At 39.7% G+C, this 21,256-nt stretch overlaps 1 protein-coding gene and 1 long non-coding RNA gene across 25 annotated transcripts in view; one reads left to right on the plus strand and one right to left on the minus strand.

Moving 5' to 3' along the window:
• LOC105488927 (thyroid hormone receptor beta) overlaps positions 1-21,256 on the plus strand; it is a 381,615-nt gene that overhangs the window by 324,332 nt on the left and 36,027 nt on the right. The window contains exon 1 of one of the 18 annotated variants that reach the window (XM_011753440.3): positions 8,845-9,272. The exons of the other annotated variants lie outside the window; for them this stretch is intronic. Within the exon in view, the coding sequence (XP_011751742.1) occupies positions 8,945-9,272 (328 nt within the window). The 5' untranslated portion in view covers positions 8,845-8,944. Of the gene's footprint in view, positions 1-8,844; positions 9,273-21,256 lie in introns of those variants that run through there. 18 annotated transcript variants of the gene reach the window in all.
• LOC139361856 (uncharacterized) overlaps positions 1-21,256 on the minus strand; it is a 59,972-nt gene that overhangs the window by 16,044 nt on the left and 22,672 nt on the right. For 6 of the 7 annotated variants that reach the window (XR_011619632.1, XR_011619628.1, XR_011619627.1 and 3 more), the window contains exon 4: positions 425-547. This is a non-coding gene — a long non-coding RNA (uncharacterized lncRNA). Of the gene's footprint in view, positions 1-424; positions 548-1,971; positions 2,274-21,256 lie in introns of those variants that run through there. The other variant, XR_011619630.1, reaches the window with a different exon arrangement.

The raw sequence follows: 21,256 nt of genomic DNA on the forward strand, positions 1-21,256 counted from the left end.
GCTACAAAGAGATAAATAAGCTGTAATGAAAAGTCCAAGTATGTAATTTCTACTTGAACAGATCTGGATTTGAATCCTCACTCTTCAAATTACCTATTGTGCCACTTCAGACAGATAAATTTTTTTCATCTATTAAAAAAAAAAATGTGACTACGTTAGGACAAATACCTAATGCATACCTGACTTAAAACCTAGATGACACGTTGATAGGAGCAGCAAACCACCATGGCACATGTATACCTATGTAACAAACCTGCACGTTCTGCACATGTATCCCGGAAATTGAAGTAAAATAAAAATTTTTTTTAAAAATGTGGTCAGCCATAGCTGCTGTAGGACTATTGTGATGTTTAAATAAGATGATGCATATAAACACCTGACACAGAATCTGACACACTGAGTTTAGAATCGGTATGTGAGGTACCTTGGCATCCAAGGAAAGGGGTTTGGTAGGTGGCTGGAATGCAGGTCTGGAAGGCACAAGGGAGAGTAAGCACCATCTGCACACAGGGGCAATAGATGAAGCTGTAGACTTTGACGACTTCACCTGGAAGAATATGTATGGTTAGAAGAGAGCTGAGAATAGAACCAAAGGCATGGCCAATTGTAAAAGACAGACAAGGAGATCATCCCTTGAAGATGACTGAAAAGAACTGTCCAGAGATAGAGGAGACATGTGGGAAAAGGCTATATGACATGGAGGTTTCTGGTATACCATCAATAGGTTTGGCTGTGGAGTGAGGTGGAAGCAGAGGGCTTGTGCTGTTGTGATAGTATTATGTCCAAAGACCCAAAAATGTCAGATATCACTGCCCCTGTTGAGAGTCTGGAGTGACAATGATAAAGTTTGTTAAGTATTATGGTACTGGTAGTGCATGATCACCAAAACTCAAAGTGGAGGCCAGGAAAATTGAGCTGCATTGGCCACATGGAGCACACCATTCTTCCTAGCCTAATTAGGCCTAAAACGTTTTAGATCAAGGACAAAGCCAATACACCTGCCAGGACCAGGAGAAAATAGAAACAGAAGAAGACAGAAAGAGGTTTTGAGAATCCAGGGCTCAAGGTAACAGCCAGTGATGCTGGAAAAGTTGACACAGACCAGCTAGAGCAACTTCAGCCTTTACTAAGACAGTGGTTCTCAAACTTCAGCTAGTGTCAGAATCCCCTGAAGGGCTTGCTGTCCCCACCCCTCAGAGTTTCTGATCCAGTTGGTCTGGGGTAGGCTATAGAATTTGCATTTCTAAGAAGTTCCAGGATATGCTAATGCTGCTTGTTCAGAAACCACCATTTGAGAATCACTAACCTAAGGATTTTGGACTCTTAATCTTTGTGGAATCACAAAGGACTGTTCTCTTTAACTTGCTCATCCTAGAAATGGACATATTTCATCCAGTAAAAGGCTGCTGTCACTAAGTTTGTGGTACCTTTTGCACGAATGTGCTGAGGCAATTATTCCACCTTTGTGAAATAAAACATGCAGCTCCAAAATTTAGACCCACAAAGAGGGTGTCCAGGTTGAGGAAGCCACCAGGACTGCCTTGATGAGAGTCTCTTGCCCTTTGGAAATCTCTCAGTTCAATTATTGGGCCTGTTTCCGTCAGCTTGGTCCTAAGAGTGTCTTATTCCTGCTTCAATGTTCTAATCAGGGCCATTTTTTTCCCACTGCACCAGATCAGAATCCATTCGCTTTATACTAGTAAAACACTGTTACTTTTTCAAGCACATGTTTGTAAAAGCATATTCCGCTTGGTGAAAGATTATGGTGAACAAAAGTCTCCCCTTGGTGCCCTTTTGTAGAGCTGCAACAGGCTAGAACTATCAAAAGCTTTTATGAAATGCCAAAGGAAAAAATTAGAAACAAATTCAGTGTACAATATATTTTAAAAGAGAAGAGCTTTGAGTTTCTATTCTTACCAAAGCAGACTTAATTCAAGAGCCCAAGAGGCCCTGGGCTTGCCCTGTGCCCACCTGGGGATTTGCATTTCCATGTGTCCAGCCCACCTCCTGGCCGGCAGCTTTCCTCCTTGGTTAAGACCCGAAAAAGGACACTCCCCTTCAGCAGATTTCTTCTCTCTGTTCTTGGTGTGTAATCTGAGAAATACACTGTTATGTATCTGTGCCTTAAGTTCCAGCATACATATCCAACAGAGCAGATGACTAGGTTTTTCAAAGTATGTTTCATGGAACACTTGTGACAAATGTTACACGATACACACAGGGTTCTATGATCAGGAATGTTTAGGAAATGCTGTTACACAAAGTCATTCAAAGTTGTGTGTGTGTGAATCTCCAAGAGAGGAGCATATCATTCGTCATTTCCCAAACTCATTTGATCATAAAATCTCTTTTTATTGTTTTCTCTTTAGATCATCTCTTGGGACTGTATTATGGGACCACTTAGGGAACACCATCTGAATACTAACCCAGTAGCCATGGTGTTCATTTAACAAGAATTACACCATTACAGTACTGGTAGGGGAGGAGGAGTCATGCTAATTAACACTCCCAGGATTGAGGAAGTCAAAGTTTCTAAAATGATTCGAGTGTTGCATGATCTAGTGACTCAAGGCTTTATATAATTTGGCAGAAATCCTGAGAAGGGAGAGTCAATCCCCAGGCCTGAGACAAGCTCCTTTACTCCCTTTCCTCCACAGCACCTGTTTAACCCTACAACACTAGGCCCAGTTGGGAAAATAAAGGCCCCACCTACAGTAGGAGAAATGATACAGTCAATGCAGGAGTGGGTCATGGCCCCAAAAGCTACAACCTACCATATGACAAGTCACTTCATCTCTTTGGGATTCCATTTTCTCATAATCAGATAAAATACATGTGGAATGCATAGCTCAGAAGTTCCTGCTGTAATATCCTAGGATCCTAAGACAACCTAAAACAGGTCTCAGCCTCCATAAATGTTTCATATGTGTTAGGGTTTGGAGGGAGGGTTGCTTTCAAGTTGAGTGGTCCGGAACTTCCAGGAGCTTGCCCTGCTCCCATCTCTGGAGTTGAACTAATTTGATGTCCTTTTCAAAAGCAATGAGTCCAAAGATTCCAGACCTCAACAATCCAAGAAAACATGGTCGAAAAGTTTTTGTGCACCTCTTTAGTTTCTGCCAAAATGTAGTAGATGTGCTTTCAGCACTTCAGTGGTAAGATCGAGACTCATGCTTCTTTACATTTTTAAAGGGAATTTTCCTGAATTTGAGTAGTTACTTCCTGGGGCAGGAAATGTCTCAATCCTTTTCATAATCTTTTCTGGGGCAGAGGTGATTGGCACTGATGATCTTTATTTGTAATTCCATAACCTCAACTGAGGTGGGTTTAATAAACAGCTCTATCTCTGTTCTCTTGTAACGAAGATATAAAAGAACAAACTGGATCAATTTTAGACAGACAGATATCTCCCAGGAACTTTCAAGCCTAAGATAATCCACTTATTGCAATATGTAACATTTTATCTTTTTTTTTTTTAATGCACATGGATTTTGGTGCACAGAGAGTCCTCCATCTTTTTTCTGAGCGAGCAAGTGTTGTTATGTATGTGAAGAGTGTCAGGGCTTTCAGGTCTCCGATGGAATCAAGAGGCTCCTGACACACAAAGTGTCATTTAGGCTCCATCCAAATGAATGAGAAGGGCTCTGTCCTGTGAAGAGCTGAAGGGAGGAATGTATCAGACAGAGGGAAGAACATGTGCAGCGTCCTTGAATTGAGGCAGGCAAAAACTTGGCGTGCTCAAGGAACAGTGAGGATGCTGTTTTGGTTTATGTCAAGGAAGCAGGAGGATTGATGAGAAGTGGGGAAGGACCACCTTTTGGTAGAGGTTTGGATTTTGTTCTAAATACAGTACAAAGCCACTGAAGGTTTTAAACAAGGAAGAAACATTATCTGATTTGCAGCCTGTAAAACATCACTCTTTGGTGGCTCTGTCAAGAAAATATTAAAGTGGCCCAAAGCTAATGAGGAAGCCGGAAAGGAGTCCAGTTAGGAGATGATGATGGTTTGGACTGCGATGATGGCAACGGAGAGAAGGAAGTAGTTGGATTAAACATATATTTTGGAGGAATAACCAATGAACTTACTAATGGATTGGATTTAGGTAGTGAAGGGAAGAAAAGAGTTGGCTTGAAGGTTATTTGCTTAAGCTCCCAGGTGGATGGTGGTGCCAAGATGGGACTACTGTGAGAGGAACAGATTTTAGAAATTAAGTTGGAGATGCCCATTGGTTGGGCAAATGGAGATGTCAAGTTGATGGTTGGATATAGGATCCTGGTTTCAGAGGAGACATCTGGGATGGAGATATCCACATGGATGTTGCACATAATTAGTATTTAAAACTGAGACAAGATGAGATCGCCTAGAGCAGGGCTTGGCGAACTTTTTCTCCAAAATACCAGGTGGTAAATATTTTCAGCAGGCTATAAGGTCTCTCTTGCAACTACTCAACTCTGCCATGATAGCACAAAAGCAGCCACAGACAATATGTAACAAATAAAAGCTGTATTCCAGTAAACTTTATTTACAAAACAGGTGGTGGGTCATGTTTGGCCCACAGGCTGAAGATTGCTGACCTCTGACCTAGAGTGTAGACTGAGAAGTAGCCCAAGACAAGACCTAAGAAATATATATACATAGTATATATATAATATATGTATATAATTATTATGTATGTATAATTGTCACTTACTAGGCCAGTCATCATTCCAAGTGCATTACTTATATAAACTCACTTAATCTTCACAATAACCAGTGAAGTGAGTACTGTTATCTCTGTTTTACAAAAAAGAAAACTGTGACCTAAATAAGTTTATTTCTGTCTCTTGAGAAAAAAAGAAGTCCATAAGTTGGCAGTCCAGAGCTAGTATGGCAATTCTGTGTATTTCAGCAACCTAGAATTTTCCAAAGCATTCTTCCACAATCCCTAGAGTATAGCCCTCACTCTCATGGACCAACATGATGGCTGGGACACCAGTCATTGCAGGGAGCAGAAAGTCGAAACAAATGAGAGGCAAATGGAATGCACCAGTTGTCTTTTACTGTGTCTTTTAAGTTTCCTGGAAATTACCTTGCAACACTTCTATTATGTCTCATTGGTCAGAAGTTAGTCACACAGACACATATTGACAAATGGGAAATGGATTTTTTCTCAGGGGCCATGAGCCCAACTAAAATTTAGAGGTTCAATTACTAAAACAGAAAGTAAGAACAGTCATTAGAGTAGAAGTTAAAAGGCTCTGACTAGTTGCTTTAAGGCGTATCAGTTATCTTTCTTTATGTGCCTTTTTGCAAGTACAGTTAGTTGATAGCACCCTTCCTAAGACATTTCTGCTCAGCCATTTGGTGTCTTAGGCCTCCACTGATGATGTCCTACATACTCTTCCAGCTCACTGGTCACCTCTTCTGTGAAGCCATCCCTGGCACCCTAGGCAGATTACTCCTGTGCCCCATCCCGAGTTTATTACACTTCTCCTTGGATTTCGTTCTTTCCTGGCGTGCCTCCTTTTGTGCTGCCTCCTCTGCTTGACTGGGTAACTCAAAGGCGGGTGAAGCCTGGTTGAAGTGTGGAGGGTAAATTGCTAAGAACTAAGGGAAATATGTAGTGAAGCTGCAAATGAAGAAAAAGGAGCTAGTCCACAGGATTCCCTGCTCCTTGCTGAAGGGACTGGGGTCAGACACCTAGTGGAACAAGTGGCTCTCAAATGTTGCTACTTATACAAATAACCTCAGAACTTCTTTTAACAATCTTGATGCTAAAGTTTCATCCCATAATTATTAAAGCGGACTTTCTATGAGTCACACCTAGGCATATATATATATATATATATAGAAACACTTCTAATCGGAATTATTAAAGTCCTCCTGAGTTTATTTAAGGCAGTTGGATGCATAATAAGTGAAATAACTCTTAAGCTGCTCTTTAAATAATTAGAGCAGGCAATCAAGAAAATAAGACAATAGCCTCACTGAAGCTTACCCCATTTGTGACACATAATATGTTTAGATGGCTTTATTGACTGTACAGAGAAGCATGCAAGACTGATCACAGGTGACAAATGTGATTGCTTCTATCAGGATGTGAGGGGCCATATTTCAAATTCAATGTGAGTGTTGAGCTCCATTTTCAACTACTAGTAATGAGAGTTTTGTGCATTCATTACAAGTAAAGAGTATTCCCGTTTGGTGTGGAGTGTGTTTCAGAATGTTTTGTTCTGTTTTCTCCAAACAGTACACATTAGGGAGGAAGTGAGCTGTCTTAAATATGTTTTGAAACTTTTTTTCATGTAAAGATTTCTGAGGGGATTCAAGATTTTTTTAATTCAATAAAAATGCTGTTGACCGTTCAGATGTTTAGTAAAAAGTGAGAGAAAGTGTTTCAGCAGCTATTCTTTCCTTTTTCATTGCAGTGTTTATATCCAGTTTCAGGGGAGAATAACTGTCCAATTTTTCAAGCACATTTAGAGATTTCTGAAAATTATTTTTAAGTGTTCCTTTGGAATAAAAGTTGAGTCTCTGATTTTAGTTGATATTGTTACTGATGAGAAGCAAGAAATTGCTTGGATTTCTGCCTTTAATGAAAAAGAGAGGGAGCCAGGAAATGCACTGGGCAAAACTGCAAAATCGAATGGATTCAACATGCAGCTCTTAACCAGAAAAAGAGACTTTGAAACATGTGCATTTGCCAAAAAAGAAAACTGCTTTATTGAAAGGTTAATTTTCATATTAGGCTTGGGAAATTTGAGATAAATAAATGAGATCAGACAAAAAAAACCATAAGGCCTGGATTCTTTTTCCTGGGGTTTTCAGAAAATAGTTATTGCTTCCAGTGAAATGTTTTGACATTTCCAGTAGGGAGAAAATGTTAATTGTAATATTGTGTATGTGTTCTTAATAACACTGAATAAATCTTTTATTTGTTTTAAGAGTAATAAGAAAGTAAAAACACTATTAAAACGTTAGCTGTCTTCTTTATTCCTTATGGTAACTTTTCATGCTTTCTAGGATATTGTGATTCATTTTACAGGTTCAAATATATACCAACTGAAGAACATGCTTTTGCTTGTTTTATATCAGTTGTAGTTTTTAAAGGAGTCTTATTACTATTCTCCACATAGATCTTCCTGGGTCTCTTTTCTAATTTTGTCGCATCTTTTGCTCATTCGATAATTCCTCACCTTTTTCCGTTGAGTCCATGGCTCCTTTACTACATTTATGAAAAGTCAGCACTTAAAGACAGCACACTGATGGTCCACTTGACTGTATATTTAATTAAGCTACCTTTTGGCAGAGACAGTGATTTTTTTCTGAACAGCCATCTCTGTAGCCACCAACTCCTTGCTTTGTACTTAACAGACACCCCATAATTTGTTGAATGACTGTAATACCCTCCTTACTTCTGCCATATGTCCCTGCCCCAGAATTCCATGTTGCAATTGATGACTGGAGCTACATGTCCAAAGCAAAGGTCTCACTGTTGAAAATTACAATATTACGTTGTCGATGGTCCTTTAGAGAGAAATACCAACACGGTCACATGCTCATGGACCAGCAGGAAGCCAAAGGTAAACGTCACCACCTGAGGCCCAGCCCTGAAAACAGGCTGCCTAAGAAACAGAAGGACTCGTCAGTGTAGAAGAGCAGCATCTGCCCTTCCTGATGTCATGATCTACAACTATGCATATACGTGACATGCACACACTGGTCACCATCCACAGGGAGAAAATACCATTAGTAATCATCTTAGCAAGCATTTACAATCTAATTTGGTATTTGTTAACTTCTTAGTTAAAAGATATGATGATTCTTACAGAAAATGCTGTTCCCTTTTTGATCACTATCTTTAAGTAACTACATGAATACCACTTAAATCACATTAAATCTTGAAAATAATCTCAAAAGCAGTTTTGAATGGGAATAAAGTGATAAGTGTTTACAGTTTTCCACGCACTACTCATCAGAGTACTATTAAGCACCAACAGAAAAGGAAAGCTGCTATATAATAGGGGTATTCCTCATATAGGGGCATTGGCATACACTCTCCCTCATGCCTTTATAAAGAAAACATAAAATACAGAATTGAACAGTTAACGTAAGCTTTAGGTCTCATGTAGATTAGTGCTTATGAGGTAGAAAATAATCATGTGCAAGGAACAGAATAAAACTCACTCGCAGACATCAGCAGCATTTTCAACTGTATACTTCTTTGGCATGTTTTAAAAACCAGTGGGACCTATGTGTCATGGGAAGATGGTTGGATCCTAGTATTAAAAGCCAGTCAGTAACATTCAACAACAGATTCAACCAGTAACATTTGCACAGCTAGATTAATGTTTTGGAGTCAGTCAGTCATCAGGCTCATTACTACTGGATTTTCTCTGGTTCATGCTAATAAACTAGATTATTGATTTTAGGATTTTCTTTGTATCCAAGGATATTCTCTAAGATGTCTTTATAATGTTTCATGCTTAAGCTGTCCAGCAAAATGACATAACAATGAGTAATCGTTTTATAATCACGTTGAAAGGGGTTAAAAACAGCATATAAAATGAATCTTAGCAGCTTCAGAGAAACATTCTCGCTGCCACTTCCCTATCTGGGTGGAGGTCATTCCTACCTGCCTGCCATCTTCCCCAGGAATTAACTAGCTGCATGCACAGCTTAAGACCTTTGATAGTCATAAATCTGCTTTCCAATATGTTTGGATGGCAGAAGAGCTCAAAAGACACCTCGGTCTAAATAGGATTTTAGCACATCAGGTGCTATTACAAAGTAAAGCAGGCTGGGTTGCTGTGTTGGTGGTGGTGTTTATTCATCTTCCCTTCGCGTTTCATGTGTATGTATGTATGCTTCTCTGCGTATATGCCCAGCTCTCAGGCTGTATGGGGCTGGAGAATGCATGCGTAGAGTGTGTGTATATGTAAAGTAGAAACTGAACCAGGGAAACAAAATGAACTACTGTATGCAAGAAATATATGAAGTGCACCCAGCTGCCGGCAGCAATTGCTACATGCAGTCCACTGATTATTACGCGTATTTTGAAGATAGTCCGGGTTACAGTGGTTGCGATGCTCAGGCTGTGCCCAGTAACAACATATATATGGAACAGGCCTGGGCAGTGAATCAGCCTTATACCTGTAGTTACCCTGGAAACATGTTTAAAAGCAAGGACTCTGACTTGGACATGGCCCTGAATCAATACAGCCAACCTGAATATTTCACTGAAGAAAAGCCTACTTTTTCTCAAGTGCAGTCGCCATCGTATTCTCAAAAAAAAGGTAGGGACCATTTTGCTTAAATGTGTTCAAAGTTTCACTGTTTGTTTTCGTTTCGTTTTAAAGTTACAGTTTACATCAGCTTCGTCAAATCTTTGAATGTGAACGCTATTTGAAATTAAAAACGGCAGTAAGAGGGGTTGCTAGGTGATTGAAGGACTCTGTGAACATCAAGATTTCCAAGCACTTTTTTTCTTCATCTGTGAAAGCTGGTGTGAGTTGGCTTTCTAGGCTGTATTTTGCTATGTGTGTGTATATATTGCCCAAAGTGACTATTGTTGGCTTCTTGGCGAAAGAAAATATGCGAAAGGTTTCCAGTTGGTGGGTAGGTGTTGTGGTGTCTGAAGTGGGATAATTCTCCCCAGTTCAGGTTCAGATTAAAAACTCATTTGACTTTTTCTTGGCACTTCATTTTGAAAGTTTATTTTCGTTAACTAGTAAAATATGTTAGTGATTTCTTTGACAGTGCTATAATAATGTTGATTTGCTAGGATCTGTAAATGTTCATTTTAATGTATTTACTTATCCATGTAAACAGTAAAGAGTCTATTTGTAACCATGTCAAACTGTAAGAATGTAAAACTCAAACAAAAACTGAGAAACTTTACCTTGCTATTTTGTCCCTAAAGTTGAACATGTCTGCAATCATATCAAGTGAATTCTCTTTATGAAAGGAAGTGAAACACCCTTCAAAAGAGCCAATATTAAAACCAGTAAAATATCCATATATCTTAATAGACACCGTGGCTTTATAATGCTGTTTAAATTTCTGTCAATAGAACGTGTCTTGCATTACTGAAAAATAAGATACTGAAAAATAAAATAAGGGAGGCAAACAGGTAGAACTCAGGACATTTAGTAGCAACTGCCAGATAGGAATACTTTTGAAAATAGTGTAAATTCTAGTGCAGATACGCCAGAATCTCATGTTTTCTGTATATAATCTATAGGATATTGCATAGAGAACCAAATTTACAAGGTTTTGTAATTTACAAAAACATGATGCCCTTTGATCCTCAAAGGTAAATTTCTCTGTTAAATTAATCTTAAAACATAATGTGGTTTATTTAGTTGTGGTTTCTAAAAAATTTATCATTTGCTTTTCTTAGTGTGACTCTATAATTGAAAGTAGTCTGTTATGAAAACAAATGAACAAAATTTTATAAAAACAAAAACTAGAATCTGTAATTTTTACTACATATAGTGTTATTCTATAACTTCCAAGTATGAAATATTAAGGAGATTACAGCATAAAATATAGAGTTGCTCATCTTGATTTTTATTTATAAACATGGAGTTTTGCATCCTTTTGAAGGTCGTCAGAATCTCATTTCTTACAAGAGACACACAGAGTAAGTCCCCTAATGGAAACACTTGAGATAGATTGAACATGTGCTATTTCACTTAATAGTGTAAGTAATTTAACTTTGAAAAGAAGAAATTAACATTGCCTCATTAAACATACTTGGATATGCCTTTTGTAGTGTTATAAGAAAATATTGGTGCCTGTCAATCTATGTGGTCATTCTGCTATTCTTAAAAATTCCTGCAGAACTTTTGAGGTTCTTTTCTCTTTTCACTGTATTTTCTTCAACCAACACTGGGGAATATTTGCTTATAAAATGTTAAACCAGGGATTCTTTACTAATTAATTTGATGCATGAACTAGAGGAAAAGACACATTGTATGCATATATTGATGTAATTTCAAAGCCATATGTCATTGAAAGGCCACCGCCACCTGCCAAAGTCACTAAATCAAAGCAGGCAAATATTCTTAAATGCACCATTATTTACTTTTACAAGTCTTCAAGTAAATCCCAGTAAAACTAAACCCAGCTGTTAACTGTCTCTTAGGACAAAAGGTTGTACCCAACATGTTTATCCATATTGATCCACTATTGATTTTTGTTGTGTTGAAGGACATCAGTAGTGTCTCATTAAGGCAAAATTAAGACTATAAACAGGTGTTCAGTGGGGTAGGCCTCATTTTCCAATTGGATTTTTATCTATTCACAATAGATAAAAATTCATAATTGCTTCATCTGTGTTCACTTCTGTCATTACAGCTTTATAAACTCCAATAATGCAGCTGTCTTAACTTTTTCTTTATTTTTTTTTAAGGATGGCTTATTTCCTAGCCTTTATTTTCTAGTATACAGAGAATCTTATAGAAAAATTACAATATTATAAAAAAATTATAGGTACAAACTGGTGAAATAAAGGAAGGCTACCCTACCCAATGTTAAGAATGGTTATCTTAATTGGTGGACTTTAGAATAACTTTTAGTTTTCTTTGGATTGTTTTTCTACAAAGGTTTTTTGCATTCATAGCCGAAAGAATAAGTTATCAAGCTCTGGAAGCATTAAGAACATGAACTAAGGAAGAATCAGATGTCAGTTCATTGAATCACATTTAAAATAAAGCTTCAAGAATTGAGGAGGGGAAAACCAATGTAATTTTCACATTGAGGAGGGCTGAAATGCAGAATGTAATGTGTGTCTTATTTTTCATATGGATTATAAAAAACAAATTTGTAATTTTCAAGAACCCTATCATTCACTCAGAAGATATGATATTTACTGTAATTCTAGTGACATAGCTGTGCAAAGGTATGCTAAGTCCTCACAGGGCCAGTGCTGGCTGGCCCCCACAAATTCAGGGGAAGGAGGGAATAAGTCTAGAATCAGATGGAGGAGAATTGGCAACTAGGTTGTTTGTTGTGCTTTCTCCTCTGTGGCTGAGGTTTCAGCAAAGTAAAAAGTTGACTTTTTTTCTCCTTCTTTTCTTTCTTTTTTTAAAAAAAAAAAAAAATCCTTTTGTGGGTAGAAGTGCTGGCTGTTTCCATCACAAATTCTAATTACATTCTGAAGTTCCCGAACAGCCTGCATCTTCATCTGGTTGCTCTGAAGGCAGCTTTGCAGGTCAACCTCTCAATTTAGTGTGGGCCGGTTGGGTCTATTGAAACAGAATCCCTCCTAGGAGTTTTCCCTGGGCAACTCTCCTCCACGGGATTCTTTGCTTGACCTTCTACATGCCGTCTTACTTGATAGGAACTGCATGTTCGAAAACTTGCCTGAGTTTGTTATCACGTCCAAGAGAATAAGAATTTCCTGTTTTTAGGCCAGGACCAAGGAGATGGGGCTGGGGGTGGGGGTGGGGGAGGGTTGTCCTATTCAGTTTTGGTTCTGATTGTATATGTTGTTGCTCTACAACCACATTTTTAGTTGTGCAGAAAGAAAAATTAATAACCGAAGCAGAAACTCCACACAGGACTGTGCTTTCTGAATCTGGTTTCATTGCCCCTCTGACTTGGACACAGAATTCTGTCTTTTTGTACGTGTGTGTGTGTTCTGTAGCTCTGTTGACTCCAGGTGAACAATTACATAGGCATTTGAAATAAAAATTAAGTGGCAAATTGGGGAATGTTTCTTTCTCAAGCTTTCCTTTCCTTTCCTTCTTCCTCTCCCTCTGTCCCTCTCTCCTACTTTCCCTCCATCTCTTTCCTCCTCTATCTTCTCTTTCTCTCCCTCTCTCTCTCATCCTTACTCTTCCCCTCTACTTGAATTTTTTAATTTAAACACAGATGTGATCAGTCCACCCAGTGAGCTGTTGAGTACTAAATAAATAATCTCTTTTAAATGTAATAGTTAAGTGGTTAATGCAATCATAGATTTTTCAACAATGTGTATGTAATTTAAGGATGTGATGGAAAGTTAGGATTTTAAATTAGGTACTGCCACCCATTTACGGTTCAGAGAAAATACCACTCCAGAAAACAATACCACGACTTTTAAAAATACAGAACACATTCACTGTACAAAAGGTTAAATGAAAGTGCCTCTTGGCACCCAGAAATGAAAGCAAAGTAAGGAGCAATAATCATTTCCAAACCAAGTCCAAGTGCAGACAAAAGCATGAGCTGATTCTTTTCTTTCCTTTTCTTTCCTGAGATTAACTCTCTTGTCAAAGACATGTCCTTCAGAGATTTCACTGAATGCCCTCACCTCATCCAGAGCATGCATTGCCCCTACTCACAATGAAAGCTAACAGTAGGAGTCCAAAGAATTATGAGCAAATGGAGTCAGACGCCTGGCAGGCTTGCAGAGGAATGGTGGCCCTGCTGGCCTTCTGCATATGGAGTTCATATCCACCACCTCACATGCCTCCATGAATACTTCTTCATAGTCAAGCACGCTTTTTTCTCAGCTTTCAGTCTGAAATCAAGCTGCTTCCCTCCCTGCCACCCACTCTGGTCCAGCTTTTATGATCCCATCATCTTATGGGTCCTTGGCTTCACCGGTACCCACTTGGTTATCTGTATTCTTCCTGTTTCCAGAGCCTTGGGAATACTGAGTTTCCCGTGCGCTGTCCTTGGTACTTCCCTCTCATCCGCTCCCTTGGTACCAGCTGTTGTAAAGAATTTCCTCAGCTCTCTCGGAGACTCCTAGAATGTGCTTTCGAGCAGTCACCCCACACACCTGCTTTCCTTGTCTGCAGATACCTGCCGCCATATTTTCCTGCCTTTCTTCCCTCCAGGTTCACCCTCTCTTGCTTAAAGCCTTCTGCTTCCAGCCACTCAGGGGCAGTTCTTCCCCATACTCTGCACCACCACAGGGCTCCTTCTCAAGGTTTTGGGCCCTTTTCTATTACCGCAGATTTCACCAACTCTTCCCTGCCCTCAAGAGTTCAATTTTGATTATGGCTTTGTGCTTTTACCCACACCCTCTGTTCCAGAAACCTTGGCCAGTCTCCCCAGGGGTTCCTCTCTCTGTCACCCCAGTCTCCATCCCTGAACCAGTATGCTTTCCTCCAGCTGTCACCCACTGCCAACCACACCCTGGTGGGCCACCTTGCTACTGTCAGCCTGCATCACTTTATGTCACCAACTCAGTTCACAGCCCACCAGCCTCTTCTATTACCCAGCAACACATGCTCTCATCACCCCTGCTCCCAAGCAGCCCTGCCTTCAAAAGCAGATATCCTTTGTTTTATAAAATAGCCCTGAATCATTTGTGTAAATCACCTGTGAAAAATAGTTTATTATATATAAAGTATATTAGACTAGGGTTTCTTAACCTTGGCACTATTGACATTGGGACCACATGATTCTTTGTTGTGATGGTTGTCCTGTGCATTGTATTATGTTTAGCATCATTCCTGGCCCCTCTTCCCACTGGACACCAGTAGCAAACACACATACACACACACACACACACACACACAGAAATTGTGGCAACTAAAAATGTCTCCAGACTTTGCCAAATGTCCCCTGGGAGGCAAAATCACCTCCACTTGAGGACCACTGCATTAATGGTGAAGAACTTACTACTTGGAGAATATCTGAAGTAAAGGATCTTTCATAAAGGATTTTTTATAATATTAAAATCCCTCCTCCATTTCCAAATATCATATTTAAATGTTCATATATTGACTTCTGTCAAAGTGGAGTACACCTGAACCTACATAACTATATATACATGCAACATAATACTTACATACATGTCATAGCTCATTTCCGTTGTTGGGATTTGGGTTCTCCTCATCATGTTTGCTTATTTATGTCAAATCTATCTAGATCATAAGCACCACAAAAGCATCAACCTCTTTTATTTTGCACTCCCTAAAGCGCACATCCACGTGACTACAGGATACACCTGCAGGGAGAGCAGCACAGCTCATAACGACAGTGATGGTGTTCTGATGACAAATGCAACAGCTCCTTCTCTTTTGTGTAACATAAGGCTGAAGGGCTGATAGCCCACATTTTTAGAGCTATAACTTTGAATCCCATTCTGAATGGATTTTCAGGTAAAGAAATGACACTTGTGTTTCTCTAGGATTCAGGGCATGACATAACTGTGGGTGCTTCTGCATGAGCCCAAAGCTATAAATTGCTTCTAACAGCAAAATCAGAGGCAACTATCACCTATCTCTAGTGACTTTCTGCTCCCTCCCCACTCTTCTAACGACTTTGCCTTCCTGCTTTCTAATTCATGCCCTCTTTTAAAACAGGAAATGATCTCATCAATACCAGGGTTCTACAACTCCAATGCCTCCAAGTATGCGAGAGAGAGAGAGCGAGAGAGAGAGAAAGAGAGAAAGCTGTCTTACAATGGCTGCTTAATTTAATTTTTTTCTTTTAATTTAATTTAATTTAATTCAATTCAATTTTATTTTAAGTTCCAGGATACATGTGCAGGACATGCAGGTTTATTACATGAGTAAACATTCACCATGGTGGTTTGCTGCACCTGTCAACCCATAACCTAGGTATTAAGTCCCACATGCATTAGCTATTTATCATTGTCATCAGTGCCTGTGCCTTACCTGGCTCACCAAGGAGAGGATACGTGCGTGTGAATTTGCGAACTTTATAACTAGAAATGGGGCCATATTCTGCTTGTGGATACTGATACCAAAATAATTTGGGGTGATTAAATGCCTGATATTAGGGAGCATGGAGGGCCTTTCTTGGTACTTCACCCTCATGCAGAGCTGAGCATTGTTAAGCCAAAGTCCACGGAAGGACCAAGGACTGAACTGCTACCTCTTCTTTATCTACTCCCTGGTATCAGGAGCTGATTTTATGAACTTCACAGTGCATTAATTTTGGGCCTGACAAATTTACAGTGTGCCTTGGGATATAAATTTAATTGCCTATCATCTCAGGCTTTGTCATTAGAAAGGTCACCAGAGAAAGAGACATAGGGAAATCCGAAGTATGAAAATTGTGAATCTGAGCTTTTCATTTAACTGAGATTTTATTCTAAGCTCCAATTTTGCTGTGCTATGCCAAAGGCCATTGTAAAATTTGATGGAGAAATAATTTTCTTCCAAAAATGATATAACATTTAATTGTAATTCTAATTATATTCAATGTAATGGCAATTTTAAGGTATATTTTGAATGGAGGCTAAGAGTCCTTTTTGCTTTACTTCTTGGAAACGGAGGGATTGTGAAACTACCTAAGTTGAATGGCATTTGCAATTATGTATTGACCACTTGCTATGCATGGGACAGTAAATCACTGCCCTGGTTGACGTGAAAAAATGCTTAAATATGTGCACTTTAAAGGGTACCTGCATTTCATATCATAGGAAGGAAAGGTATATAATTGGAAATGTGGTTTTCCTGGACCCCCTTATTTATATTGATGTGTTATTTCTATTTAATCTGTAGATGGCATTTTCCTTTGTATTAATTTAAATTTTTCAACAAAGACACATAATGCTTACACAGTATATGATAAGAATATTTCTCACTTCCATGAAGAAATATGTTCTCGAGCCGGGAGCAGTGGCTCACGCCTGTAATCCCAGCACTGTGGGAGGCTGAAGCGGGTAGACTGCCGGAGGTCAGGATTTCAAGACCAGCGTGACCAACATGATGAAACCCCATCTCTACTAAAAATAACAAAAAATAGCTGGGCGCCGGGTGTGGTGGCAGGCACCTGTAATCCCAGCAACTCTGGAGGCTGAGGCAGGAGAATCACTTGAACCCAGGAGGTGGAGGTTGCAGTGAGCCAAGATCACGCCATTGCACTCCAGCCTGGGCAACAAGAGTGAAACTCATCCTTCTCCCCGTCCCCGCCTCAAAAAAAAAAACTTCTCATTTTTCTCAAACTACTTTTGTGTTTCCCCTTTTGATAAAGATAAAGAATTCTGTGAAATATTTCTTTATTTATGAAAAGGCATAATGCAAGAACACAAATAAATAGCAACCGATGCACACAATTGGGAGAGGTTCTGACTGGAGAGCTAAAAAGGACGTCTGTTTCTTGGGAGGCAGGGCTACCTTCCCAGTTCAGCTGATCGTTACGCTGTGAGAATTTGGGTTCAGTATTGCCATTTCCTCCCGTTTTTCACATGAAGCAAGAATTCTGTATGTTTTATGAAATCTCCTGGTTTTAAAAATTGGCTAAGATTTTAAAAAACACTCTGCAAGCCAAATGTTGTATGCTGCCAGAATGTGTGCCCTTTTGATGGATATACTGACTCAAACGCATTATATCAACCTATTTCCTTTTTGAGTGATTTGCATCTTCAAATATTTTCCCTCTAATTGTAGATTGAAAGGTTATGTCAGCTATTAAGGATTTGAATGTACAGGGACGGCGAAAGGAACATTTCACTAGGTACTGCTTATACATTAAACTATACTATGCCCAAACCTGGCCCTAAAAATTAAAAAATAGGCTGGGCACTGCAGCTTACGCCTGTAGTCCCAACACTCTGGGAGGCCAAGATGGGAGGATGATTTGAACCCAGGAGCTCAAGACCAGCCTGGGAAACATAGCAAGACCCCATCTCTGCAAAACAACTTAAAAATTAGCCAGGTGTGGTGGCCGTGCACCTGTAGTCCCAGCTACTCAGGCAGGTGAGGTGGGAGGACTGCTTGAGCCCAGGAGTTCAAGGCTCCAGTGAGCCATGGTCATACCACTGCACTCCAGTCTGGGTGACAGAGTGAGTCCCTGTCTCAAAAAATAAAAGTTAAAAAAGATTGAAATTTTGAAAATATGTTTTAGTTTCAGGAATTCTTGAGTCAGAAGAAATGATCCAAACATCATGTTGTCCCTTTTTCTGCACTAAAGCCTCCAATGAGAATCCAGGGTCCTTTGGCATCATATCCTCATCCCCTTTTCTAGAGTGACACCTCTACTTGGTCCTCCTTCTGCTCACCCCTCCTCCGCCCACCAGTGCTTCAGAGTTCAAAGCCTGGGGAGCCATTGTCTGCTGTCCCCCAACACCATGGCCCAGCCAGCCAGAGGGCAAAGAGTAAAGAAAGAGACTCCAAGATCCCAAGCAGGGGTAGGGAGGGCAGGAAAACAGTGCACGTTCTGAGGAAATATCATGTGAAATGGGAGCCCCTGGGGCAGCTCTGCTGAGAATTTGCAGACAGCATTGGATGAAGGCCTCCAAAGTTAATGCTGTTTCAAGTTTGTATCAAGTGTCTTCCACACAGTACGCCCGTACATGCCGTTAAATAAACAAATGGATGAATGGATGGTTTAATTTAATACAGTGTCTATCACAGGGTTAAAGATTAACATGATGTACAGCTTGGTACCTACTGCCAAGAATTAAAGATAAAAGGAATCGGCCGGGCGCGGTGGCTCACGCCTGTAATCCCAGCACTTTGGGAGGCCGAGGCGGGCGGATCACAAGGTCAGGAGATCAAGACCATCCTGGCTAACACTGTGAAACCCCGTCTCTACTAAAAATGCAAAAAATTAGCCGGGCGAGGCAGCGGGCGCCTGTAGTCCCAGCTACTGGGGAGGCTGAGGCAGGAGAATGGCGTGAACCCGGGAGGCGGAGCTTGCAGTGAGCCGAGATCGCGCCACTGCACTCCAGCCTGGGCGACTAAGCGAGACTCTGTCTCAAAAAAAAAAAAAAAAAAAAAAAAAAAAAAAAAAAAAGATAAAAGGAATCAGGATTCGTATGTTGGGGAAAGGCTAAAGGATAAACCTTTCAAGGTTTTTAAGTATGCAAAGAAATGACGTAGGGAAGGTGCTGGTGGGGGGAAAAAAAAGCTTAAATCAGAAGGTCTGAGCTGCAGGATGAACTGAGGAGGTTCAGTATAAAATCAGAAGAGTGACTCAGCATGCTAATGACTTAGCTTTCTGAGGGGTGACAAAATATAGTCTCATCCTCTATCCCGTCCCAAGATACTTAGGGTCCTTACTGGCTCTGAGTTGATAGTTTCACAAGAGGAATCAGCAACATGGAACTTCTTCACTTCTCTGAGCCACCCAAAGTATTTCCCGTTACCACAAATCACAGCCCCTCCCTTAAGATGCCAGGACTGGTTCTGCTAGGCAAGTGGTCTTATACAGATGGTAAGATTTGCCAGTTTGGAAAAGATCTCTGAACTCAGCTCTCCTCCCTTGCTGCTACATCTGCTGTCCTACGCAGCACCTGATATTTTAGATCTACCTTCAAGATTAATCTGCTTTATATTCTCTTCCCTAAGGGCCATGTATCTGCTAAGGTGACAAGAGGAACCAGTGTTTCTCCTCCTAGGACCTGAGATTCTGTTATAATTCACTCAAAAGAATTAAACTAGCCAGTCTTCTGATCTTGTCCATAGGGAAGAAAGTACTGAATATGTTTTCAACCAAGAAGCTAAGCTTACTACCTGTTGCATGCTTTGTAGTGCAAATGTACAAAACTTTCCGCTTCTACATGACAAGTCCCTCAGAGAATATTTTTTAAATAGCGTTAACTGCAAGATATGCAAGATAATACTTAGCAATTAAGCAGACATTGCCAAATGTCAACTGAAAAAATCTCAAGTCCTTTGTTGAACAAACAGATGGAGTTTGCTTTTATAAAAATATGCTTAATAAAGTGGCAGCATAATGTATTAATCTGAAAAATAATACATCTGAGCAGACAAGAGCTGGGGGACATATATCATTTTTGAACTATCATATATTGTCATGGACCTTAATTTTTTTCTGGAGGGTTATTGACCAGGCTTCTTTAGCAGTCATCCGGGACAACTAGCAGATGCAGTTCCTCAGATGAACAGTTGTAGCTTCCAGGATTGTGTCTGTGGTATTTGTTTCTAGGCAGAACCCAACACTGACATTATGACCCTCATTAGTGTCCACTCTTGGCAACAAAACTAATGATACATGTGAATTTTCCTTGGTTTGGCATATTGACCATTGTGTAACTCATTTGGTGAGTATGACAAAGGAAAATGATGGAGACACTTAAATACAACAGCAAAAGATGGTTAAGTTCTCTAGGAGAATTGGTTAGTATGTAACGTTGTCAATTGTGTTCAGTAACTTTAAGAGAATCCTCACCTACCTAGTCACTATGTGTGGGACGTTATTTCCTGATGGAAGTTATTTAATGAAGAATAATGGACTTAAGCATAATGATTGATGTATCATTGCCTGTGGTGACTGTTTTAGATAAATTAGATGGTTTAAAGTTAATATTTTAAAGAAAAGAAAGCAAGGTGTGGGGCGCACTAGTATGATCATGTAAGCAACTGCAACCAACTTAAGTAGATGTTTCTGTAGAAGGCTTGATGATTTAACTAAAGACATTTAATCACCTCCACCCATGAAGAAGATATCTAGAGAAATAAGAGAGTAAAGCACACCACCTCTCAGCCTAGCAGTCAGTAAATGAAAGGAGTCCATTCCAGTCACTGATTTAATTATTGTTGGATTCCACAAGAACCTTAAACACCATCTACATAAATTTTTGAATTACAAGTAGGAATAAATCTTCAGTGTCCGGCTGCCAATGCCAAAAGATAAAGTCAGCAGGTCTCATGAGACAGGGTGGGGAAATATGAGGTGAGGGGGAACTACCTGCATCTTCCCAACTCTGGTTAATGTTCTTGGACACTTTGTTTTGACCCCTACCAAGTCATGTCCCACAAGTACAACAGTGTTCAACTACATTACAATTGATTCTTATACCTGAGATTAGACAGAAATGACTTGTGCTTTTTCCCTTATCTCTGCATTCTGTACTTGATACCAAGAACATAAAAGTCTTCATTCTGTTGGATTAGTTGCATATAACCTCGAGGTATAAGAGGTCAAGATGTAGCTTTTTTGACAGTATGGGTCTGTATAGTCCATCTGCCTCTACCAGGAAGGGGCCTGTTTTCCTAATTGAGTTACTTTGTGGTTTAAAAGTTACTCTGTGTTTTATAAGTAGGTCTTTATATGCACACAAAAGCACATGAGCACACGTCCTTACCAACACTTGTGACTGTCATTTTTGTTAAAACCGTACTAGTGAGTATAAAGTGGTATCTCATTGTGGTTTTGATTTGCATTTCCCTGCATTGATGTTGAGCATCTTGTCATGTTCTTCTCTTCATTTTCACCTCTCTTTTTCTCACTGAGGAATGACCAAGGCTACAGAAACAGAACTCAGCTTATGAATTTCCAAAAGAAGAAACCATGTCTTACTCATTTTTATATTTTCAGCACCTGGAACAATGCTAAGCAC

Source organism: Macaca nemestrina, chromosome 2 (genome assembly GCF_043159975.1).
Source record: "Macaca nemestrina isolate mMacNem1 chromosome 2, mMacNem.hap1, whole genome shotgun sequence".
In the NCBI taxonomy this organism is placed as follows: domain Eukaryota; kingdom Metazoa; phylum Chordata; class Mammalia; order Primates; family Cercopithecidae; genus Macaca; species Macaca nemestrina.